General features: G+C 44.2%; 1 protein-coding gene across 5 annotated transcripts in view; it reads left to right on the plus strand.

Annotated features, from left to right (window-relative positions):
- KCNIP1 (potassium voltage-gated channel interacting protein 1) overlaps window positions 1-14,105 on the plus strand; it is a 361,396-nt gene extending 347,291 nt beyond the window's left edge. For 2 of the 5 annotated variants that reach the window (XM_007171375.3, XM_007171373.3), the window contains 7 exons: window positions 1,852-1,976; window positions 2,738-2,807; window positions 4,217-4,287; window positions 5,015-5,122; window positions 9,807-9,911; window positions 10,821-10,883; window positions 13,200-14,102. In XM_007171375.3, coding sequence (XP_007171437.1) covers window positions 1,875-1,976; window positions 2,738-2,807; window positions 4,217-4,287; window positions 5,015-5,122; window positions 9,807-9,911; window positions 10,821-10,883; window positions 13,200-13,247 — 567 coding nt within the window. In that variant the 5' untranslated portion in view covers window positions 1,852-1,874 and the 3' untranslated portion in view covers window positions 13,248-14,102. Of the gene's footprint in view, window positions 1-1,851; window positions 1,977-2,737; window positions 2,808-4,216; window positions 4,288-5,014; window positions 5,123-9,806; window positions 9,912-10,820; window positions 10,884-13,199 lie in introns of all 5 variants that reach the window. The other 3 variants (XM_007171372.3, XM_007171371.3, XM_007171374.3) reach the window with 2 other exon arrangements.
- Window positions 14,106-26,304: the final 12,199 nt, after the last annotated feature.

The raw sequence follows: 26,304 nt of genomic DNA on the forward strand, positions 1-26,304 counted from the left end.
ATTCTCTCAAACTTCTGCAAAGAGATTTCCCTGAGCTTGTGAAGAATCTAATCACAGTCAATACTGAAAAAAAAAAATCTTTTAAGCTTCTGGATAAGATAAACTCGGAAATGTATACTAGATGCCTTCAAAAATACATCTTTTCTTCCAAAAATACATTTGTGTCTTCCTTATTTACATTTTAATATAACTTTCACCTCTTTTCAGGGTTAAACATCTGTGTACTTTTAAAAATAAAATTGCTATTAAATCTAACACTAGGAAATTTAAACCAACAACTTGATTTCTAATTTTAAATGAGTTGAAAATATATGTGAGTATTCTGAATTAGACTTAAGTGGGGTTTTTTATTTGTTTGAGAATGCTGCAGTATTTAAGTAATTGCTACTTAACTTGTTAGCTAGAAACATAACAGTATTTAAAGGCTCTATTCAAATTATAAGGATATTGGCCACTTGCAGCTATTTTGCATAAACAGAGTCTTATTTATATTGAATAATCTGCTTTACTCTCTGTAGGATAAGATGATATGTGTTTCCCAGTATGTAAGAAAGATGACAATTGGGAATTGTTACCAGGTTCTTCTGTCTCTCCCTTGGAACCTTACCCAAATGTCCATTACCTTAGAGAGGAGGTATAAGATATAAACTCACTTTGACGGATTCCTTTTGCATTGAGATCAGAGTCTCAAAGGAAAAGTGACAATCGCGGAGAGAATCTGATGCAAAAAGACTGACACTGGCTAGGGAAATGCACACAGTGTAATGCACCTGCTCATCCTGTTCTCTCAGATAGAAACTCAGCCTGTCCTCACTCTCCATCATCATGGAGTGATGCCCATCTCATCACTACTCTTGCCAGCCCATATTTACAGTTGTTCAATACATGGATTTGGTGATGCCTGCATGGCAACAATGGGCCAAGAAGGTTAGATGGCAATTGATTCTTGATTGGAGTAAATTTATAGAAAGCATTCTGGCAGGGCCTAGAGGAAAACACTCACTTACCTTCTGTGGTGGTAAAACGTTGAAAGTTATACTTATTTAGATTTTGTGATCCTACAGTAGGAGATGGACAGAGCAATGGGATACTTTAAATGACACTTTCTAAATAACTAGTGCAAAATTACATTGCATTGTATAATAGTACGTGTAGGAGGGATAAACTACTACTTAAAACAACTGTTTTTAGAGCCCTTCAAATACTTCAGAAGCTTTCATTTATATAAAGTAGCTCCCATTTAAGTCATTTTCCTATTATTTAAGGATGTCTGGTAGATATTACAATACCGGGAAGTGCATTCATATTTTTAAATTAATACTTAACATGCTGTAATTTGTACTTTTTGCCAAATCAAGCTAGTCTTCCTCTAGTTTCCTAAATGGTGAGAGTTTACTCTATGGTTTTTTTATAAATTTGTCTCCCTTTGCTGTTTGGAGGATGTTAGTCAATCTGCTCACTTACCTGTGTCTTTAGAATATTCAGATGGTTCAATGGGCAGCAAACTGAATATGCAGAGCAGTTATTCTGAAAGAAAAGGAAATGTTTTCATATGGACTGATCTTTAGCACTTCTGCCCTCATCTCCACTTGGAACACGTTTATCTCCAAGGCTCAAGCTCCCTCCCTAGGTGGTATCCGACACAATTGGAGTAATGGCTGGACTGATGGTAAGACAGAAAGTGACTCAGCAGGGAGGTGGGGTTCAAAGCAGGAAGGTCATCTGCAGTGTGACCCCCAGCCCATGACCTTATGTCTCAGGTCACTACACCACCCTTTTGACAGCCCAGACTGTGGGCTGACAAGTGACCACCAAGGTTAGCCGCTTCAATGCCATCTCCTCTGATTCCAGATAAGATTGAAGACGAGTTGGAGATGACCATGGTTTGCCATCGGCCTGAGGGACTGGAGCAGCTTGAGGCCCAGACCAACTTCACCAAGAGGGAGCTGCAAGTCCTTTATCGAGGCTTCAAAAATGTAAGACCCACACGGCCTCTGAAGGCCCAGGCAGGATTTCCCATTTGGGACTAAGCTCTCCCAAATGCCAAAGGGACCCATCGGAGAGATTTTTGCACATGTGTAGTTGTAAAAGGAAGGCCAGATCTATAAAGGAAACAGGAGAGCAAGGTCACCTGGCTAGAGAAAGATGCCAGGCAAGAATGAGGCAGTCTCAGTCGATGGGAAACTGGCCAACAGCCCAGAGACTTCACAGGATGGCACAGCCTTGGCCCAGATACTAACCTCAGCATAACCCATTCACACTGTCAATGTTGTTAGTGCCCCAGAAATGATGGGATTTAGGTCTGCTGCTAACCAAGCTCGCAGACTGAAGTACAAGCCTGATAGCCAATGTATTAATTTACCTCATTATTTCATATATTTAGCCTCATGATAGCCTTGCTGGAAAGGTACTGGTAGCCCCATTTTACAGGTAAGGACACTGAGAATCAGAGAGTGACTCACTCCAAGTTACAAAGCTTAGAAGGGGCTGAGCCAGGATCCAAACCCAGGTCTTTCTAATCCCAAAGCCCAGACTCTTTCCACCTCACAGTGCCCGTTCTCTGATGACATCTCATCATTTCGCAAAGCAGCTTCAGTCCTAAAGTGGAACTATCTCCCGGCCACTCACCTTGGAGATACGGAGGTGCACAGGTGGTTGCCCAGTCCCTGCCCACCAGGGATCACAAGGAACCCCGAGGCTCTCAGACACTCCCGCTAACTCTCCCCCCTTCACACAGGAGTGCCCCAGTGGTGTGGTCAATGAAGAAACATTCAAGCAGATCTACGCTCAGTTTTTCCCTCATGGAGGTGAGTCTGATCTTGAAACAGATCCTTCCTGGCTCCCTCTCTTCATCCTCTGGCAGCCTTCCTTCCTCCAAGTTCATACTTCCTTGTTATCTGCCTCCTCCTCAAGGTTGGGGAGAACTCAGAGCAGAATTCCTCCCTTATTGCAAGGTGTGGAATTCACTAAAGCTTTAGCAGAAAAGAGCTCTGAAAATGGACCTTCTCCCAGAGAGCAGAGTGATAAAGCAATATCACAAAATCTCCTAACAGCTCTATAAAGCTGGTATTTTTATCTGCGATCCGGGCAACTACGTCTCAGGCTAAGCAGTTCACGGAACGTCGCACAGCTAGTGAGTGGCAGACCAGAATTTGATCCCAAAGAAGTGTCTGTCTAAAGCTTTGCCATGATAGGCCTACCATTGTGCTATACTCCATCCTTTCCTTAAAATAGCTTTCCTTGAAAAAGAACTTTAGTAAATACCAGAGACTATAAAAATAAAGGAATCCAAAAAGATGCAGGTTGAATAAAATTGTGCTTATAAATCAGGTGAGCAAGTGTGCCAGGCTCATAGCCGCTATGTCACTCTGCCTGACTCCTGCAGGAACCTGCTCTGACCCCACGGGTCTGGGGCATCAGAGGCTCTTCCTGTGGCTTCAATGTGTCACATGCCAACTTACTTCCTGCCCCAGGAGCCATCTCCTTCAGGACTCCTTCCCCGGGTCCTGATGAAACAGAGATCCAGGTGTCCCAGACACTTCTTGGGCTCCGTTTCTCATGGACCTCTTCAGCAGCCTTCTTAGGTGTGGGACCCAGTACGGGACCCCTCCCCCAGCCGGGGGCAGCTTCACCCCATGCAGGCCCCAGAGCCGATGTTTGTTGAGTCCTATGGAGCCATTCTTATATTGAGTTTTGACTATGTGGCAGGCTTGATGATGGTTTTGATGCTATGGCTATATGAAAAGTTTAACATTGTGCAGAGATGGGAAGGTGAAGCTCAGAGAGGTTGTGTTAGATGCCGGGGGTCACACAGCTAGGTAGTAACAGAGCTGCTCTCCAAGTCCAGGTCTGTCTGCTCCCTAATGGGTGCTCATTCCATGGCATTGTGCTGCCACTCAGAAGAGCAACTTCTCCACACAAGTACCGTGTCATTCATCCAACAAGAATTATACACATAGACAGGCAGGAGCATCTCTCTATGGGGATGGCTAGACTTAGGAGCAAGGGCCTGTCTCAGCTCTTGCCAGAACTTCCCACCTAAACCCCAGAAAAGCCAAACGGGTCCCAGGTCACAGCAGCAGTTTTTCCCACTCTGTAATCTCCTTTCTACCACCCTAGCATCACTCTCTTCTCTTTCTTACTGTTTTCAAGTGATCTCACTCCCCTCTGCAGGACCCCTGCTCCCATCACCTGCTTTTCCTTCTGTGCCTTGCAGATGCCAGCACGTATGCCCATTACCTCTTCCACGCCTTCGACACCACGCAGACGGGCTCCGTGAAGTTCGAGGTATGCTTGTCTCTGGGAGGCCCCGGGTCCCCATCACTCTTCCTCTAAACCATGGAGGTGTTGGAAGAAGGAGTGGACCATCAAATGCTTCAGTCCTTTACCATTTAACAAGGATTTCCTGAAGATAGAAGAAGCAACTGCCCTTATCCTCCAGGAACTCAGGACCTCAGGGACTAACGATAACAGTCTAATCGCTCACATGCACACCGCGCTGACCAGGCTGCAGTCTCTGTACTTAGTGCTTTGCATGTATTAACTCATTTAATCCTCACAGTAACCCTAACAAGGTAGGGTTCTATTATTTGTTATCAGTTTACAGAAGAGGAAAGTAAGGCAGAGAGAGATTGAGTGGCTTTCTCGAGGTCAAACAGTAAGTGGTAAAGGAGGGCTTTGAACTCAGGTGGTATGTTTCCAGAGTCCACGTTCTTAGCCACCAGATGATGCCACCACTTGTACAATAATTGTAGCCATGGGATAAGGCAACAGTAGGGGTCAGCACACACTGAGCTCCGTTCTTCCTCCAGAAGCTCCTTCCCCAAAATGGGGCAAGGTAGGCAATGGAAGGGGGGTGGGGCTGTTCACTGAGCTTGGCCACATCCTTCTGGGGACAGAGGACCTGGGAGATACCATTCTGTAAAAGCAGTCACAGAGTCTGACCCAAAGGCAAAGCTTCACCCCACCCGATGGCTTGGTGGTTAATGTCTCTCATGCCTCTTCCACTTCTCAGGACTTTGTAACCGCTCTGTCAATTTTACTGAGAGGAACCGTCCATGAGAAACTAAGGTGGACATTTAATTTGTATGACATCAATAAAGATGGATACATAAACAAAGAGGTAAGTGAGCTGAGGCCAGGGGCATGAGAGAGCTACAGGGAAGGCACCTAATTAGAGCGAAAACAGCCTTAGTCATGAGGATGAAATGGTCCAAATGAGGAGGGATCTGCTTTGGGGCAGAAGTGGTTCCTGACAAAATGAAGGTCACCTTTGACCTCCCCCATTGCCCTACCCTGCCCTGGCCACGGGCACTCAAGAAAGGGTTAAGCAGATTCATTCGCTCTCACTTATTCAATGCACATTCTAAAGGGGGTATAAATAATTTATTTCAGTGTAGAGTAACTCCTCCCACGGAAATTTGCATTTTAACAGGTTAACAGCCACAAGTTAAAGGTAAAAACTGGAATAGTAGCATTGCAGGCGTCACCTAGAAGAGAAAAGGGAGATCTTTGAGGAAGAGGAGATTCCAGTTGAATCATATCAGCCACAACCTATTCTGCCTACTAATAAAACCTCAGAAGGGGGTCAGGTGCAGCCATCTCTAAATAAATCATCACAAATAAATTTCTGAATCTTCACTGCTTGACACTTTTAGAGCCTCAAAGTATATGTGGTATCTAGATAGTGAAATACCCACAGGTCTGTCTCAAAACTCACTTTGGTATCTACTGTATCCTGGCATCTCAGTCAAAGCTTGGATTTAGCATCTTATAGCATCCCACTTCCTGAGCTCCTATGTGCCAGGCACAGTGCCTGGAGTTACAAATGTCATCTCTAATCCTCACCTCAACCCTGCAGATTTCTCTCCAATTTTCATTCCTCATTCATTCAGTCATGGATTTGCTCAACATATATTTGAGGGCTTATTAGGTGTTCTAGGTGCTGAAGATAAAGTGGTGAACAATCCCCAAAATGTGAAAATCCTAATATCCACTAATAGCAGATGTGGTAAAAAATTCCAGTAAATACATATAATGGAATGACAGGTGGCCATTTAAAACCATGTAAGAGCAATAAGATATAAAAATTTGTATGTTACATTTTAAAAATCACTTTATACAGTAGTATATATAATACTATCTCAACTTTGTAAATAATTAAATGCTTCTATATATACTCAATATATTATACTCCAAAATATTCAAATACTACTTTACAAAATATATAAAGAAAGGACCCTAAAATGAGACTTATAACAAGATCTTCAACCTTGATTCAACCATTATTCCATCGCTGAATAATCTTACTAACTCCTGCTCCCTTTTTTTAATTTGCAAACTAGACAAAACTGTCCCCATTAATACTCATCAGACCTTTCTGGATGGCAGGATTAATAAAGTACTCCTTAAAAGGAAAAGAAAGTGTGAATAAGCAGCTTCTTAGAAAAGATTGCTGGATCTTCTCCAGGCAGTCATTTGGAAATAGTTTCATCAAAACTGTAGGCAATGAAAATCCTGAGAGAGCAATCAAAATTTATCTTTAAGTCTTTTATGTTATAAAACTTACTCAGGAAATAAACCTATAGCCATATGGGTGTTAAGGACTTGTAAAGCACACATCTTTAATTAAACACATGGACAGAGATATATATTTCCTAGTTCTGTCCATTGTTAGGACCTAAGAGCAATGACACTCCCAGAGCAATGAGTAGACCTAGCACCCAGATCTTGGTTTCTAAATATCATTCTCCAGTAAAAAGAACCAGCCTCCTTGGACTTGGTTGATTCCAGGCCTGGGAAAGAGAAAATACAAAAAGATGATCCTGGAGCTTCTTGCAGTGTTGAAAAAAATGGGAGTGCTATTTAAAAAAAAGAAAAGATGGCGGGCGGGGTATGTCAAAGAACCACAGAAGTCAGCCTGAAGGAGTTCCCAACAGCCAAAGCCAGAACAATTTGGGCAACAAAATACAAATTGATAATTTTGGGTTATAATCTATAAAATAAAGTAAATGTCCATGAGTCCTAATATATATGTACAAATAATATATTATGTATTTAAATAAATAATAAATATGTATTTAAATCAATGAATATGTAAACAAATGGGGGAGGGGAAGGACAACTCTTCCTTAAAGAAGAATTCCAATTAATAAACATAGAAGGAATAAAGAAAATACAAAATCCCCATTAAGCAAACATTACAGTAATAATTTTTGCAGGCAAGATCCACTAACAGATTCTAAGATCAGTGGGGAAGCTTGACAGGCACCACCTTAATCAAGTGATCAAGGTTAACATCGCCAGTAATAAGACATAGCAACACCATGTACCTCTTTGATATGTTGCACCAAGAAGGATATAACATCACTTCTACGGTATTCTTGTCAAAAATGCATAACTTCAGTCTAATCATAAGACAACCAGGAACTAACCCAAACTGAGAGACATTCTACAAAATAACTGACCAGTACTCACATCAAAAGAGTCATGGTCTCCAAAGACAAAGACAGAATGAGGCACTGTCACAGATCAGAGGAGACTAAGGAGACACAATTGAATGCGATGTGGGATCCTTGAACATAAAAAGGCATTGGGGAAAAAACTGATGGAGCTTGAATAAGCTCTATAGTTTAATAGTTTTGTGGCATTGTTTATAGTGTCGTAGTTACTGGTATTGTAGCATTATTACTTTCCTAGCTTTCATCATTGTGCTGTGGTTATGCAAGTTGTTAGCGTTAGGGGAAGCTGGGTCAAAGGTATACATGAATGCTCTGTACTATTTTTGCAAGTTTTGTGTAAGTCTAAAATGATTAATAATAGGTTAAAAAACAAAACAAAAACAATTAAATAAAATAAGCACATGGAATGAGGCGTAGCAGCAAGGAACCCAAGATAGAAGCTGTCCCCCGGGTCTCTGTAGACACTCCATCAAATATCCTGAAGACAAAGCTGCCTTCCTACATTCTTTTCCCCCGTTCCAAGTAGGGGACGGGGAAGCCCATGGAACACTACTTCTGGTCAGCGTGATCAGGAAAACACCACAGAGCCACTCAACGGTGACTGGGCTCCCAGCCCATGGCAGGCATGGTGCCAGGTGCAGAGAACTTAGCAATGAGGATCAAGCATGTGTCCTCAGAACTCACATTCTTGGGGAAACAGATCTACAGAGCAATAAAAAGAACAAGTTAATTATTTTAATGTGTATGTGCTGATCACTTATTCCATATCAATGAAAGATTAGAAAGGAAATATGAAAGAATTTGTAACATCTATCTGGCCCCATCAATCAAGAATGGTAATTTTTGCCTTTGTAGAAAGGGATCTTTTGGTTACAAAGCTAGAAAATGATCAACATAAACGAGCTTAAGCTGAGAGATTTCTTGTAAAGATATAGGTAGTTTCTCTAAAAAGTCTTTTAAAAAATAAATAATTTTTTAAAGTGAAAAGTCTTTAAGGGTACAAACTTGTAAGAATTGGTAAATGAGCCATGAAGATCTAATGAACAGTATAATAAATAGACAGTAATACTGTACTATAATTATATAACGTGATCATGTGTATTATAATTATATAATGTGATATTACTTCAGCAATCACATTAACTATATAAATGTATCAAAGTAACATACTGTATACCTTAAACATATGCAATGTTACAAGTCAAATTTACTCAATAAAAAAGTGTGCAATTTAAAAAAAAAGAAGATATAGGTCGTTTGGTGTAACACATTTAATCCCCATTCAAGCTAGAAATTGTTAGTCTCCCCCTACATCACACCAGTCTCCTCTTCTTATTCCTCTCTTTCCTCTCCCTCCTCCAGCATTGTCTTAGGTCAAGTTGGTCACACTCTCCTCTGCAGGAATGATGGGTTCGAGTTGGCAGCAACATGGGGGGGGGGGCGGGGCAGGGGGGAAGACCTCAGAGGAGGTTTTAGTGGATAGGGTAACCATTCTCAGACGCTGCCTCTCCAGGGCTTCTCTTGGTCCCTGTTACTACCTCTGTCTTCTTCAACTGCTTTTCTCAGAGAGAGAGAGAGAGAGCGTGTTTGTGTGTGTGTGTGTGTGTGTGCACGTGTGCTCATGAGAATATTTCTCTGTCCTCCCCCGTGTCCCACCTCCCTTCTCCCTCTACTCCTCTACTCTCCTCACTTCTCTTCTTTCTCTCCCTTTCTCCCAGAATTCCTCTCATCTCCTCTACTCCATCTGCTCCAGTCTACTCTTTATGGAAGTTCTTCCCTGTAATAGAATAATTTTCGGTGTCTGCTCTCCCCTGATCTCAGCTAAATCCCGGAAACGGTTTGCCCATGGACCCAACTCCAACTCTTCACTCAAACTTCTCAAGAGATAAAAATAGAGTGGCTCAGCTCTGTAGTTGGATGTCCACATTTGTTCCAATCAGCTGTGGTCACAGTGACAGGTCACCTGGTACAAACACAGCCACCCAGGCCAACCATTCAAAGGAATTATGGAGCAGAGAGAGGGTCTTCCAAAAATGGGGTGTGGGCTGATCAGTACATGAATATGTCCACTCAGATCCCACTTATAACCCCTCACTGAGGAATGCTCAGGAAGAGGCAAGCTACCCAAGAGCTTCTGACGACAAAGAGAATTTTCCACTGCCCTCTCTCTGGAAGGAGGCTCCCAGAATATATCCCCTTCAGCTTGCTTTCTAACGCCCTCTCATCAGCTGAAGAAGTTCCTTTTACCACTTTCATTCTCAAGGGGGACAAAAAGCCCCAGACTGTCACCCAGAAGAGCTTAACTTCCTGGTTCCCACACTGTGTGCTTCTATGTCCCCTCTCCAGGAGATGATGGACATTGTCAAAGCCATCTATGACATGATGGGGAAATACACGTATCCTGTGCTTAAAGAAGACACTCCAAGGCAGCATGTGGACGTCTTCTTCCAGGTAAGAGCACACACCTGTGCGTGAGCTTTAAGCTCAACTTAGATCAGTCAACCCACAAGCCTCTGAGCAGTGGTTTGTGTCCAAGCCTGCACTACAGATGGTAGGAAACAGAAAAGAATTACAAGATGTATTGCCCTCCAGGAATAGATTATCTCATTAAATGGACAAGTATACACTACAGAAGAGAATAAGGAAGAATATTATTAAGTATAAGTGGTAGAGTATGGACTCTAAATTCCATAAAAATGGTTGGGGGATCAGAGTAAACAGAGACGACATCATTAAGCACATCTGTGTAGGTGTTAAGCATTTGTGTCTGGGGAGTAAGGGGAAATCAGGTGGAAACTAGGGTGGGTTGGAAACTAGGGTGAGATCTTTAGACCGAAGAGTTTAGCTTTGCTCTGGTAAAAAGTAAGTGCTGTTAGTCCGTGAATAGAAGAGTGGCAAAATCTTAATGGTGTGCTAATAAAAAAATTAACCTAGCAGGAGAGTATCAGAGAAGATCAGAGCTCATTCTAGTCTAATCCTCTCACTTTGCAGATGGGAAAAGCAGAGGCTCAGAGAGGCTTAAAGACTCACTCAAGGTCACACAGTAAGTGACAGAGACAGAAGTAGAACCTCTCATGTCCAGTGTTCTTTCTGCCAAATGGACAGGCTAGAAGTGAGACTGGGAAAGACATGTTAGGGTGTCAGCAGAATAATCTGGTGATGAGACGATGAGCATCTACAGCAAGTTTTTTAATTTGAAGGAAGCTCATGGGGGTCAAAGTGCTGTAACCAGGGCCTGGGTGGAGTTGTCTGGCCAGTGAAAGACCATCCTAATTCTCGGGGGAATGCTGGTTAACAGAAAGCAAGTTTTGGAATGCATATCACCAGATTCTTTAAAGTGCTTCTTGTTGGGTCTTTCAGAAAATGGACAAAAATAAAGATGGCATCGTGACTTTAGATGAATTTCTTGAATCCTGTCAGGAGGTAAGGAGAGATGTCAGGGCAGAAAACCTCTATATCTGGGAAAGGAAATCTGGGGCTTGGGGACAGGCAGAAGGGAGAAAATGAGAAACCTGCAATTTCTCAGATTAGAGCCACCACCATCACCATCACCAGCAACAACTCAGAATTTCAACAATCTCCACTCCTCAGACTGGTCTGTGGCTAGTCTTGGGTAAGCACAGGCTGAGCCACACAGACTAAGAAGGGGGATGTGAAAGCCCAGAGGGGGCTCTCTGTGAAACTACAGACTTCCAAGTGGGCAACACTGTCATTTTTCAGTCTTCCTCTGGCTTGATGACCCACTCCCCAGACTACAAGGGAGTAGCTGGAAAAAAAATCTAAAGCTGTGATTCTTAAACCATAGTGTGCATAAGAATTGCCTGGGATGATTCTAAAAATGCACATTTCCAGGCCTCAACCCAGAGACTCTAGATCTGGGATGGGGATCTAGAAATCTTCATGTTAACAAAAGTGCCCTGACCAATGCTTCTAAAACTTTAATGTGCAAACCAGCCTCCTTGAAGTTCTTGTTAAAATGCAGATTCCCATTCAGAAGGTCAAGGGTGATGCTGATGTTGCTAAAAGGATAAACTGGCCCCAGAGTCAGCCAGAGACTGAACTGGAAATACTGCTTTCCTCTAATTTAGAAAAATGCATTTATACTCCTACCTTTTCTCAGAAAGGTGCACAGTTACTCTGAGTTCCAGCCAGTAAGAACTGCAAATGCAAGGAAGCTGGGGAGACGTTATTAACATGTAGTGAGCACCTATCAAGTTTTAGGTACATTAAGTAAATCTCACATAATGTAAACAACCCTGAGCAGTAGGGTCACTATATAGTCAAAATATTTAATAACTAGAGTAGACTGAGAATTGATCATTCTTAACTGACTTTGACCAATGCCCTGGAGCAGTGCCCTAAAGAACCCCTGCTAAAGTTGGTATTAACCTGTTAGTTGATGGATCTTTCGGTAGTCTAGGAGTTCTGGACCAGTTACCAGGTAGCCAGGTAGCTAGAGAGGCTCAGGTCAGCAGCTATTTACCAACAGGATTAGAAACATTTCCACATTTTAATCATTATGAACTAGCTGAACATCAGTATTCATCATACCCATTTTAAAGAAAACTGAGGCACTGCAGGTTAAGAGATGTGGTTAAAGCACAATAAGTGATAGAGATGGAACTTGAACTCCATCGTTCTAATTTTAAATACCATGCCCTAGTGTACCATGCTTTTTTGACTTTGCTTAACAGTTTTTTAATCAATTTAGTTTCTCACATTAGCAAGCAATATTGATTAATTAACTCACTTCTTTTTCACAACCCACCCTATAAGTAGATACTATGATCAATGCCATTGCACACATGAAGAAACTGAGGCACAGAGAGACTATGTAACTTGCCTAAGGTCACTCAGCTCATAAGTGACAGAGCCAGGATTAGAATCTAGGCAGCCTGACTTCCGAATCCATATACTTAACTGTCAGGCAATTATACCTCCCTGTTCTAGAAACTTTTAAAAGATTTCAAATATCCATAATCAACTTTGTTGATTTTCTCTACTTTAGATCTGCTTTCTATTTCATTTATGTGTGCTCTAAATTATTTCCTTCCTTCTGCTTTTTTATTTTAATTCAATTTTTTAGGTTTTCTTTCTAGATTTTTGAGATGGAGGTTTAGATCATTGATTTTCAACCATTCTTTTCTAATATATGCATTTAAAGGGATACATTTTCCTCTGAGTACTGCTTTAGCTGAGTACTGCTTTAGATCCCCAAAATGTTGATATGTCACATTTTCATTATATTTTAATTCAAAATATTTTTCTCTGACCCATGGAATTAGAAATGTGTTGTTTAATATCTAAATATTTGAGGATTTTCCACATTCCATACTTACTCCTTAGAGAATATACAATAGAAAAATGTAAACTAGAATAGAATAAAAAAGAAAAAAACATGTGATCATCTCCATAGGTATAGACCAAGCATTTGATAAAAATGCAATTGCCCACAGCTTCTTAAAAGAAGTAGTCCTTGCTGGTTTACTGGATAATTTGGGGTTTTTTTTTTCTGAATTCCTCTTTAAATCCAGAGAAGGTGCTTCTCCCTTTGAACTTCTCACTTTCTAGGTCCCCACCTACCCCTTACTCCCTGTTTCTCATACCCTTGCAGAGTTCTTTCTGAATAGGAAACCCATTCTGGAGATGTACTCTGGAGATTTGAGAAGTTATAGAGCTTCTCAGGGAGAAGCCTCAGAGAATTCTAACCATCATCTTCTCCCCCTCCTCCTATCCCAGGATGACAACATCATGAGGTCCCTCCAGCTGTTCCAAAATGTCATGTAACTGTGAACACAGCCATTCGGCTCTCAGAGACGTTACTAAACAACCAACTTAAAACCTTGATCAGCCCTCCTTCTGATTTTACACGCGGACTCTTGGGACAGAAACACATTTTGCACTTTGGAAGAATTCTCTGCAAAGACATGTTGTGGAGCCCAGGATCACGTGGCTCAGTCTCTGATTGCCAGCTCTTCCTCCTCCCTCTTCTTGAGAGAGACAAGATGAAATCGGGTTTGCTTTGGAAGCATGCTCACCTCTTCGTACTGCTGCCCTATGGAAGGTCCCTCTGCTTGAGCTTAAACAGTAGTGCACACTTTTCTGCTTGCGTGCCCCAGCCTACTGCCTCCAAGTCCAGCAGACCTTGATGTATCTGGAAGCAAGATGACCTGAGCCAAATGCACATCAACTTCTGATGGTCTCCCAAACCAATGTGCCTGTTTCTCTTTCTTTGGTGGGAAGAATGAGTATTATACAGAACAATTAGAATCTACCATGACCAGATTGGGAGAGCCAGCGCCTAACATCTGTAGGATAGGACTGAATTATTAAGCATGGCATTGTCTGATGACCCAAACTGCACATGTCCTTTGTTTCCAGAGGCAAGGACAATAATGCTCTCTCATATTAGCATATGTGCTGGTGGTGCAAGTCCCTTAACATGCATAGGAAGGGAGCCAATGCCCAGTGGCCCATGCCTCCACTCCATCTCCTGCTAGAGCCCAGCACTGCATGACCCTCCCAGAAAGCCCAGGATGCCTGCAAATTGCTGTAATTTTATACCATCTTCTAATCAATAAACAGAACTATTTCTTATACGCTTAATCTTCATTTCGTCCATGACATTGGGCAGAAGAGGTAAGCTGTGAAAGGGAAGGCTAGCCTATTCCTTTGGCTTCCAATTATTAGTGCCTACGTTGTGCCAGGCACTGTGCCAAGCAGCACATCACCCTCCCCTGCCCCCAAGCAAACATCCGATTCAAATGCAAATACTGCGACCATAAGCAAATGCAGCTTAAAGATGAGACTCTTCACAACACCCCCCTTCCAGAACAAGTGCCACTCCCAAGACCCTCTGGTATAGAAAGTCTGGAGCCTCACATGGTGTGGTTGGGGGTACAGAGGTGAAGAGGTGGTCAGGACCCCCTGCTGAGGGACTTGGAGTCCAGGAGTTGATCAAGAGGCTTCAGCCTATAAACAGCAAATGATTGTTTATATTGCACACTGGGGGTCTTGGTTTCCTCATTTGACATCACATTAAAAAGATTAAGAGCTAACAGTGAAATTCTTGGAAGAAAAGCAATTTATTGAACCCCTGTTATGTGCCAAGGGCTGCACTAGGGGCTTATATGCATTATCTCATTTCATGGCAGAATGCTCTGGAAGGTAGAGTCTTCATTTTGCTGGTTTGCACACTGAAGCTCAGAGAGGTAAGGGAAACTGCCTAAGGTAGCACAGCTCCATAGAGAGATTAAACTCTTCCCACTTTCTCCTAGAGCCTTCCTACTAGGGGATTCTGCCTCGCCCCAAGGAACTGAGGATACCTCACACAAATCTCATTCATCTCCAGTCAGCTCAGAGAGGCAAAGGCAGTCTTTGAATCCAAATAGTAGATGAGAAAACAGATATAGAGAAGGGAAAAGCCTCAGGTACCCGTGGATCACTAGCAAGAGCAGGTCACCACACCTCTGCATGGATGAAATATTCCCAATCTGATTGCCATTGGCTGCTGCTGCTTATGGCTGGAAATTATAGAGGCCACAGCTTCCTGAGTGCAGCCATGTGGTCATCTAAGGCTGCTGGACATGTGGCTGGCCCCTAGCAAGGCATATACTTAGGTCCAAGCAGACGATCTATTGTGACCTTTCTAGTGTGGGGTGTGAACCTGCATCCTGAGGCTGTACAATGTCTAGGCCATGGTTCTCCACCCTGGCTGCACATCATAATCACCTGGGGAACTTTGAAAAATGCCAACACCTGGACCCCATCCCAGATTAAGTGAAGTAGAATCTCTGAGTGTAGAACCCAGGCATCAGAATTCCTTAGAAGCTGCCCAGATGATTGTAAAGTGCATAGAGAGCCACAGTGGGGACCATGCCCAGTGCTGTGAATGGAGCACATGACCTGAACCATCCCCCTGGCTACAGTGATTGGTTCAGAGCTAGGCTTGATACCTATGCCAGTCCACACAGCATGAATCTCAAGACTTGCACTGGGAACAATGGGGCAAAGATGTTCTCTCTCCTATTGGACATGAATGAGACAGCAGTCCTAGGACATGTTGCTAGTGATTTAGGAATTCTGAGAGGTTACCTGATAACCAAAGGGGAGAGAAACCAGAATCACAGAAGGCAAGGCAAAGAGGGTTTTTTTAATAAAAAATTTAAAAATAAACCAGAAATTGATGAGATCATTGAGCTGCTAGATCAAGCTGCACCTGAACCTACACATACCTCTGACCTTTTCAGATGCCTTTGTTTGATGCCTATGTAAGATTTAGGCCAGTGTTCCTCCACCATGGCTTCTTATCAAAATCACTTGGGGAGGCACACTTAGGGAGAATTTTCAAAGTACCAAATGCCTGGGCCTTATCCCAGGTTCTAAATCAGAATTTCTAGAGGTGGGGCCCTGAGCATCAATATGCTTTAAAAGCTCCCCAGGTGATTCCAGTGTACACCTAGAATTGAGAGCCCTTGCCCTAGAAGAGTGGAAGGGCTGCTACCCTTCTCCCTGTCGTGGCCAGAACACAAGTAAGAAGCCCAATTCAGTCCTCGGCACCCAATACTGAGAGGAAAATCAGCATCTGGAGATATTCAGAGAGAAATCAGAATGGAAGGAAGATTCAAAACTTGTCCTAAGATGAATAATCAACAGAAAGGAAGTTGGTTGTCCTGGTGAGGTAGGGAGAAAAGGACAACCTGTTGGAGCAACTGCAAGGATATGGGCCACCACTCATCAAAGCTTTTAATAAAGGAACAAGGAAAAAATAAATGCTGCAGTTCCCACAGAAGCACAGAAACAAAAAGAGGCCTGGGCTTTTGTGAATCCATGCATCCCTCAGCAACTGGGGTATTAAGAGAAATGAGGTTCTCAGCTTGGAACACCCATCCTCTTGGCCTCCTGGAGGGATCCTGCTCCTCCTGAATCATCCAACAAATTGTCACTATTTGCCAGTCATCGTGCCTGCTGATGGGGATTCAACCGTGTAGTAGATGCCTTATCAGACACGCTTGGCACTCACTGACTGCACAGGTGGACTCAACGGCTGCTGGCTGCAAATGCCTGTGACTTTTTGCCTGTCACTCTGACTGTCACAGACAGACTGTGGCCAAGATAGCCCCACTCTGTTTGTGGGCAGGGCAGGCAGGAAGAATCAGGTAGTTAGCACTTCCCAGGAGTAGCCCTTAGCCAATGACCAATGAGAGTTGGTGGATCAATACCTCAGACCCCTCTCCTCAGTAGGAAGAACTCTATACCTTCTCCCAGATTTCTCCACTAGGATTGAGCCCCAATCACCCACAGTAGTAATCTGCTCAAAAGTACACCCCTTATTGACCTCTTTCTCTTCCCTGTCTCATTTCCTGCATTCTCCTACCATTGCTTCCTGGAATCCCCTCCCGGATAAACTACTGAATCCCACATCCTTGTCCCAGGGCTGGATTCTAGAGGAACCTAACCTAAAACAAGTAATGAATAGGCCAGATATGTGTCCTGCTCTCATGAATCTTATTTTCTAATGGGAGGAAACAGAAAACAAATAAAATGATTTGGGGTAGTTAAAGTGGCATGAAGAGAACAGAAGTGTGACGTGATAGAAAATGACTGGGGTGACTTGGGAGGCTGCTTTAGACAGGGTGGGGAGGGAAGGCTCCTCTGAGCTGATCTCAGGGGTGGGGGGAGATCACCAGGGATTTATACAAAATCTGGGCCTAGGCTTGCTGTGACTTCTTGCTCAGGCTTCTGAGATTCTATCTCTTGTTCCATTAAGGAAATCAGATCTGTTGTGGAAATGGAGAATCCCATCATGACCAATCCTGTGGTTCTCTAACATCCCATCTCTGAATAAATCCTCTGAGCAGAGGCCAGCAAGGCCCATTGGAGAGGCTTCCAGGAGGAAGTATAGATGGGACTGGGGACCACTGCTTGGAGCCAGGCCCTCTATGGATGAGATCCTACTTGAATCTCACAACAACCTTGTGAAGTAGGTATCCTAGGCACCGATTCTTCGGATGAAAAAAAAGGATGCCCAGAGATACGGAGGAAACTGCCCACAACAGCTGGAAATGGGCTTAAAAGCCTGCCAAACTCCAAAATCCATGCCCAGCTCCATTTCTTAGAGAACATGAAGACCTTCTCCACCTATTCCTAAAACTAGCTGTAATGATATACAAACACCAGAAGGTGTTAGAAAGCGGCTGTCGTGAAAACTAAAGCAATGAAAACAAGTCCATGAATTCAAGCCAAATTACTCTTCCTCTAAAGGGAAACATGCACAAAGATGCCCATATGGGTTTCTTAGAGGAGCTGAAATAAGTCCCTTCACATCAAAATAAGGCCCAATCTAATTGGCAGACCTCAACAACCTCTGCCAAAAAACCCAGATCTTGAAGAGAAGGGGAAAACTTGAGGAGTCGCCAGCCCCACTGAATGGACTTTTGATGACCCATGAGATTCTGAGAGCTAACTGTACTCACAGTTCTAGAAATGGAGCACATGACCTAGTCTAGGCTAATCATTACCTCCCATGCCCCTGGCCACAGTGATTGGTTCAGGGGTAGGCTTAAGACTGAAGCCGGTGCAATCATCATGAATTTTAGGGTGTTTACAGAGAACGATGAAACGAAGTCCCTCATTTTCCTGCTGGACATGAATGAAAAAGCACATAGCTCTGGGACACACAGGCAATCATTTTGTAACCTGCAGGAAAGTCAGCCTATAGATGAACATAATACCACAGAAGTCAAGGCAGAGATGAAAACAAATGGACTCCTTGAGGATTTCATTGAACTGCTGGATCAAGCTTCACCTGAAGCTACATGTCCTGCCAGTGTTTTGGTTGTATGTATCAATAAATTCATTTGTTATTATTTAAGGCAGTTTGAGTTGAACCTCCTGTAACTTGCAACTTGACACTTGCTAACTGACCCCAGGCCCACTCCTTCATAAGACAGATGGAGCAAACAAAGCCCACAGCTACACAGATGGGTTGCAGCAAAGCTGGACCCAGAAACCCAGACTAGTGCTACATCCACTACACTGCTCTGCCACCTATTGATACTTTGCAACCATAATATAATAATAATATTAAATATAATTTATAGAGCACTTATGTCATGCTCTCATACATTTAATCCTCACTACCCTGAAATTAGTTCTGTTATTATTCCCATTTACTAATGAGGTTACTGAGAGATTAAATAACCTGACCATGATCAAATACCTAATAAGTCGTAGAGTGATTTGAACCCAGGACTTTCTGACTGCTGCACTTAACCACTAAGACAGGAACTGCCTGGTTCAATGTGTATACAGAGCAAAGCAGACTAAAGAAATGAGTTGAAAACCAAAGAATATATACCCAGTGTGAAGGAGGAAACTATATCACAGCTCTAGGGACTGCTGCCATATTTTTGGAATTTTGGCCCTGTGTGTTAGACCTAACAATTTTTTCAAGTAAAGTTGAAAATCCGAATTTCTTTTTTCTTTTTTTATTATTTATTTATTTATTTATTTAGGCTCCACCAGGTCTTAGTTGCAGTACATGGGGTCTTCATTGAGGCACACGGGATTTTTTGTTGCGGCACACGGGCTTCTGTCTAGTTGTGGCATGCAGGCTCCAGGGCGGGTGAGCTCTGTAGTTGTGGCACCGGGCTCCAGAGCGCATGGGCTCTGTAGTTTGTGGCACACAGGCTCCCTAGTTGAGGCCTGTGAGCTCAGTAGTTGTGGCGCACGGATTTAGTTGCCCTGCGGCATGTGGGATCTTAATTCCCCGACCAGGGATCGAACCCTGGTCCCCTGCATTATAAGGCGGATTCTTTACCACTGGACCACGAGGGAAGTCCCTAAAAATCTGAATTTCTATATTCTACCAAGTAGTTCAGTATTTTAAAAACACCAGGCAGACCAAACCAAACAAGTATAAGATTGGGATTGAGCTTGGATTGGGCTCAGAGGTCATCAATTTACAACCTCTGCCCTAAATTCTATGACCATTTTTCCCCACTAGCAAGTGGTGGTAATATACCAGCCTAATGCCAAATGTCCATCACAAGGTGAGTGGATAAACAAACTGTGGTGTATCCATAACACAATGGAATACAACTCAGCAATAAAGAAAAATGAATTATTGATAGACACAACATGGATGAACCTCAAAATAATTATACTGATGAAAGAAGCCAGACAAAAAAGAATACATGCTGTATACGTCCATTAATATAAAATTCTAGAAAACACAAACTAATCTATAGTGACAAGAAGCAGATGAGTGGTTGTCTGGGGCTGGGGAGGGTCAGTGTGGAGAGAAGGAGTGAGAGAGATCACCAAGGGGCGAGAGGAGACTTTTGGGGGTGATGGATGTATTTATTATTTCGATTGTGTGATGATTTCATGAGTATATACATACATCAAAAATATTAAATTATACACTTTAAATATGTGTAGTTTATTGTATGTCAATTATATTTTACAGATGTTTTTAAAAATTGGTCTGGGGGGACTTCCCTGGTGGTCCAGGGGTTAAGGCTCCATCCTTCCACTGCATGGGGCGCGGGTTCAATCCCTGGTCAGGGAAGTTCCACATGCCACACGGTGTGGTCAAAAAACCAAAAAATTTTAAAACTTGGTCTGGGATCCCAGGCCACACCACCAACAGCTTTCATGGTTTACCTACCACTCTGGGACCTCCGCTCCTCAAGAAGCACTTTACATGAACAAGCTTCATCATCTTACCTTCCCTGGTCTGTCTTCTGGCCAGTTTGTTCCAGCCAAGTTTCTCCAGCTATATTACATCGCTCCCTACCCCCACCAGGAAGCCTGCCAAATGCAGTCCCACCCCTTCTACCCCCCTCCCAAAGCCCAAGCCAGGCCCCTTCTCCATACTAGAACACCTGAGGGGTGGCCAGGATTTTCTGGCAGAGGATTGGGAACTAAGAGTACCCAATCCTCCTGTCTCCTAGCCCCCCACTCCCTGCCCAGTCCAAGGAGCCAAAGGCCCTCACTGTCATGCTGACACAGAATAGGTGAGTGCTTGGGGAGAGATGGAGAAAGATGGACCATTGTGGATTCTATTGAGGAGAGCAACAGAGGCACTAAACTGGCTGCTAGAAAGTAAGTAAAAGATGGAGAAAAGGAAGCAGAGAGGTGTACGGGGAGGCAGAGGAGGAACAAAATGAATGAGTTTATAAACTCCTTACATGACAAGTGTTAGCCCACCATGATGGTTAATTTTATGTGTTAACGTGGCTAAGCCATTGTACCCAGTTTCTGGTCAAACTCCTGTCTAGATGTTGCTGTGAAGGTATTTTGTAGATGTGATTAACATTTAACTTTGAGTAAAGCAGACTATCCTCCATAGCGTACTGGGCCTCCTCCCATCTGTTGAAAGCCTTAAGAGAAAAGACTAAAGTCCCCTGGGAAGAAGGCATTCTGCCTCCAGAGAGGCAGAATAATTTTGGTTAACTAAGAAGGAACTACGAAAAGGGACTATTTGATGAGTGGCCAGAGCATGGAGTAAAGGGAGAGGACTAGTCTCTCTTGAACACCTCCTCCGTGCCGAGCACCTCTGTACAGCGCCTCATTTAGTATCATAACAAACCTCTGGGATAGGAATAAAAATAATATCTCCATTTTCCAGATTTGGGGGGGGGGGCTCAGCGAAGTGAAATCAGGGGGCCCAAGGTCACTGCTAGTAATTAATGGATACAGAATTTAATAATGATAATAATGGCCATAACAACGTTTAGCCATTCTAAATGCCTAATGTAAGTCATTTCACAAAAAGTCGTTCTGTGCACGCCCCTGACCTGGCCACCGCTGACTCCAGCAGCACCCCCATAACCCCCATACTGCTGTTCACACAAAGGGGATGGCACCCCTGAGGGTTCTAGTAGTCTGGAAGGCTTCCCAGCAGAGGTGGGACCTGGAGAGGCCACAGGCAGGAGGAGGGGACCCCAAGGCAGGGACGGGTGTCAGGAAGCCAGGGGTGTTTAAAGGATCATGGACAGGCCAAGATGGGGAAGGTGAGGAGTCAGGCTGGGGCTACCAGGGGGACGGCCGCAGATGCCAGGCCGAGGGAAGGGGCTCTCTCTGGAGGTGGCAGAGAGCCACAGGGCTCCGAGGAAGATGGAGATGCAGGCAGGAATGGAGCTGAAGAGAGGGTGTCTCCAGAGGCCGAAGAGGGACCAGCTCTGGGATGGATGGTGGGGACCTCAATGAATTTGACCAAAACCATGGGGAGTGAGTGGCGGCTGAGTGGACCAAGGAACTAATGACCGGGAAGGGCCAATGTGAGACCCTGGAGGACAATGCAGAGGACGTGGTGAGCGATGGGAGATGCGGAATGAAGATGAGGCCGCCGGTGTGACTCGGAAGCACTCCCTCGCCCACATAGGGTGAGTGGAACACGGGAGGCCGTGGCCAGCTGGGTGCGCGCGGCGGTGCTGCTCGCCATGCGCCGCTAGATGGAGCAGACGCCCCTCCGAACGAGCCGCAGGACCCTCAGCCTGGGCTTCACCATGAGGCCCAGGAGCCGAGGCGGTGCGCAGCTGCCGCGAGGGGGAGGATGCGCCCCACCGCCCCTAACCTCAGCGCCTGGGCACGCAGGGGGCCCCGTGCTTCCAAGGGCCCGGCGCTTAGTGTCACGCTCCGCAGCCACCGCCTTGAAAGGGAGCCCACATTTATGTTTGCTCTGAGTCCTGCACATCATGCAGCAGGTCCTACCCTGCTTTCCCTTTAGAGCACTTTCACAGGGTGACTCATTTATCCCGCCCACACAGCAGTGAGGTGAGGATATGGTCCCACTTTGCAGACCAAGAAGCCAAGGCTCAGAGAAGTGATGAGACCTGTCCAAGATCACACCCGGTTGCTGGTGGTGCCTGCTGGAAGTGGAATCTTTGACTCCCAAGTACAGCGTCCTTTCCCGCCTACATAAGAGACTGCCCTCTGCAGGCACCGGAGGCAGACAAAGGCCTCAGCCCACTGCCTCCTTCAGGCCCATCTGGTGCTCTGAGGCTGAAGTGGGGCTGGGATGAAGGGGCCAGGAATAGCGATGTCCCCAGAGTCTCCATTTCTTCTGGTGATTGAAAGATCCTAGGCAGCCTGAAGGAAAAGGTAATCTTCCCAGCCCAGGACTTGTTAGTCCTGGCTTCAGCCTCCACGACAGACAGCCACAGACTTGGGCATCAGAAGGACCTGCCCACTGGCAGGGTGTGCAGAATGGAGTAGAAGGTCTGGTTTCCCAGTGAGTGAGACAGCCCAGAGCTGGAATCCTTTCTCCAGCATGCCCTAAGCATCTGGCCCCTCTGAGCCTTGCTTTCATCAAAAGTAAATGAGAAAAAATTCTCAGGGTTGCTGTCAGTATTAAACATTTCAAGTGCCTGGCAAGTTGCAGGTACTCAGTAAATCTTCCTTTATTTACTTTTGGGTTTTGTCAGGAAAGCAGCTGGGTTATCTGCCCTGGAATCTTCCCCTTAGGAAATAAAGTATTCTCAAGGGTGGGAGACAGAGGTCTTCAAGACAGTTGGAGGGCCAAGGGCTGAGGGGCGAAAACTGTGAGAAATGTGGTCTAACAAGCCAGACCAGAGGGGAGTCACTAACTGTGGGTTTGGAGAGAGGCCTGCACAGTGCCTTCCTGCTGGTAGAGGCTGCAGGAAAGCAAGAGGGGAGAGGGAAGGAAGAAAACAACAAAATGATAATGATACTCATACTGCCCCCTCATGGGTGTACCATCCTGGGCTGGTTTCAAAACCTTTTCTGGTCCACATTGCTTGCTCTGATTCTCCCCCCACCCCTGCTCCCCTGAGAAGCCAACAGGGCACTCACCGCCCCCAGTTTACAAATGAGTGACTTGCTCAAGGTCAAGAGGGTGACACAAGGACTTGACCCAGTCTTCTGATTTTTGATTCAGGGTTCACCCCAGTAGTGCAGAGTCAGACCCTCCAGGCCATGGGGTGAAGAGGCAGAAAAGGCAGAGCAACCTCTTTGTTCTGCCATACCCACAAAGCTAGGAGTGGGTGCTGGGCTTGGGAATTGGGGACTGAAGAACAGAATATTCTCCTGATTCCAGGGACTGTGACTTCCTTAGAGTCCAGGCTGAACCAGGATGAAAGGTTGTCCTGGAGTTCTTGGAGACAGACAGGCGTGGGCTCCAACCCCACTGCTGCGATGTACTTGCTATGTTCCCTCAGGTAAGTGATTATACCTCTCTGAGCCTCTGTTCCCTTATTTATAAAGCAGGGAGGGTAATACTTAACTCACAAGCTTAGAATGTTGTGGGGGAAAGCGAGTGGGTTTTATAGTCGGTCAGACTGGGTTCAGATTCCAGCTCTGCCATTTATTAGCTGTATGATCTTAGCAAGAGTCTTCACCTCCATAAGCCTCAGTCTCCTCATCTGAAAAATGGGGATGTTAAGACCACCTGCCTAAGGTTGTTGTAAAGATGAAATGAGATAATAGCTATAGACCACTAGACACTTTGCCTGGTCTATTGTAGGGGTCAATAATGTTAATCTCCCCTGGTGAGAAGGCGGGGAAATGCTGCTGTATTTCACTCCAGAGGCCACCCCAGGACCAGGCCTGGTGCCTGCTCGTGGAGCAGTCAGCTCAGAAGCATTCCTGCTGTCAGCAGGCAGCTTCTCGGGAAAGAGCTGACATTCACAGAGAGCGGGACATTAACCAGGCAACATTAACAATGGAACGACTGTGAATTATTTGAAATATGGATCTTAAAGACAGAAACCTTTCATCCTAAGATCTCAAAACGAGGAGACCTTCAAGATGGCGGAGGAGTAAGAAGTGGAAATCAACTTCCTCCCCACAAATACATCAGAAATACATCTACATGTGGAACAACTCCTACAGAACACCTACTGAATGGTGGCAGAAGACCTCAGACTTCCCAAAAGCCGTGTGGCTGACAGGGTCTTGGTGCTCCGGCCAGGTGTCAGGCCTGTGCCTCTGAGGTGGGAGAGCCGAGTTCAGGACATTGGTCCACCAGAGACCTCCCAGCTCCCTGTAATATCAAACAGCAAAAGCTCTCCAAGAGATCTCCATCTCAATGCTAAGACCCAGCTACACTCAATGACCAACAAGCTCCAGTGCTGGACACACTATGCCAAACAACTAGCAAGACAGGAACACAACTCCACCCATTAGCAGAGAGGCTGCCTAAAATCATAATACACACCACCAGACAAAGTCCTGCCCACCAGAAAGACAAGATCCAGCCTCATCCACCAGAACACAAACACCAGTCCCCTCGACCAGGAAGCCTACACAACCCACTGAAACAACTTTAGCCATTGGGGGCAGACACCAAAAACAACGGGAACTACAAACCTACAGCCTGCAAAAAGGAGACCCCAAACACAGTAAGGTAAGCAAAATGAGAAGACAGAGAAACACACAGCAGATGAAGGAACAAGGCAAAAACCCAGCAGACCAAACAAATGAAGTGGAAATAGGCAGTCTACCTGAAAAAGAATTCAGAGTAATGATAGTAAAGATGATCCAAAATCTTGGAAATAGAATGGAGAAAATACAAGAAACATTTAACAGGGACTTAGAAGAATGAAAGAGCAAACAAACAGTGATGAACAACACAATAAATGAAATTAAAAATTCTCTAGAAGGAATCAATAGCAGAATAACTGAGGCAGGAGAACAGATAAGTGACCTGGAAGATAAAATAGTGGAAATAACTACTGCAGAGAAGAATGAAGAAAAAAGAATGAAAAGAATTGAGGACAGTCTCAGAGACCACTGGGACAACATTAAATGCACCAACATTTGAATTATAGGGGTTCCAGAAGAAGAAGAGAAAAAGAAGGGGACTGAGAAAGTATTTGAAGAGATTACAGTTGAAAACTTCCCTACTATGGGAAAGGAAATAGTCAATCAAGTCCACAAAGCACAGAGAGTCCCATACAGGATAAATCCAAGGAGAAACACACCAAGACACATATTAATCACACTATCAAAAATTAAATACAAAGAAAAAATATTAAAAGCAGCAAGGGAGAAACAACAAATAACATACAAGGGAATCCCCATAAGGCTAACAGCTGATCTTTCAGCAGAAACTCTGCAAGCCAGAAGGGAGTGGCAGGACATATTTAAAGTGATGGAAGGGAAAAACCTACAACCAAGATTACTCTACCCAGCAAGGATCTCATTCAGATTCGATGGACAAATTAAAACCTTTACAGACAAGCAAAAGCTAAGAGAATTCAGCACCACCAAACCAGCTTTACAACAAATGCTACAGGAACTTCTCTACGCAGGGAACACAAGAGAAGGAAAAGACCTACAATAACAAACCCAAAACAATTAAGAAAATGGTAATAGGAACATACATATCGATAACTACCTGAAATGTAAATGGATTAAATTTTCCAAACAAAAGACACAGACTGGCTGAATGGATACAAAAACAAGACCCACCATATATATGCTGTCTACAAGAGACCCACTTCAGATCTAGGGACACATACAGACTGAAAGTGAGGGGATGGAAAAAGATATTCCATGCAAATGGAAATCAAAAGAAAGCTGGAGTAGCAATTCTCATATCAGATAAAATAGACTTTAAAATAAAGACTATTACAAGAGACAAAGAAGGACACGACATAATGATCAAGGGGTCAATCCAAGAAGAAGATATAACAATTGTAAATACTTATGCACTCAACATAGGAGCACCTCAATACATAAGGCAAATGCTAACAGCCATAAAAGGGGACATCGACAGTAACACAATCCTAGTAGGGGACTTTAACACCCCACTTTCACCAATGGACAGATCATCCAAAATGAAAATAAATATGGAAATACAAGCTTTAAATGA

This window comes from Balaenoptera acutorostrata, chromosome 2 (assembly GCF_949987535.1).
Source record: "Balaenoptera acutorostrata chromosome 2, mBalAcu1.1, whole genome shotgun sequence".
NCBI classification, from domain to species: Eukaryota; Metazoa; Chordata; class Mammalia; order Artiodactyla; family Balaenopteridae; genus Balaenoptera; species Balaenoptera acutorostrata.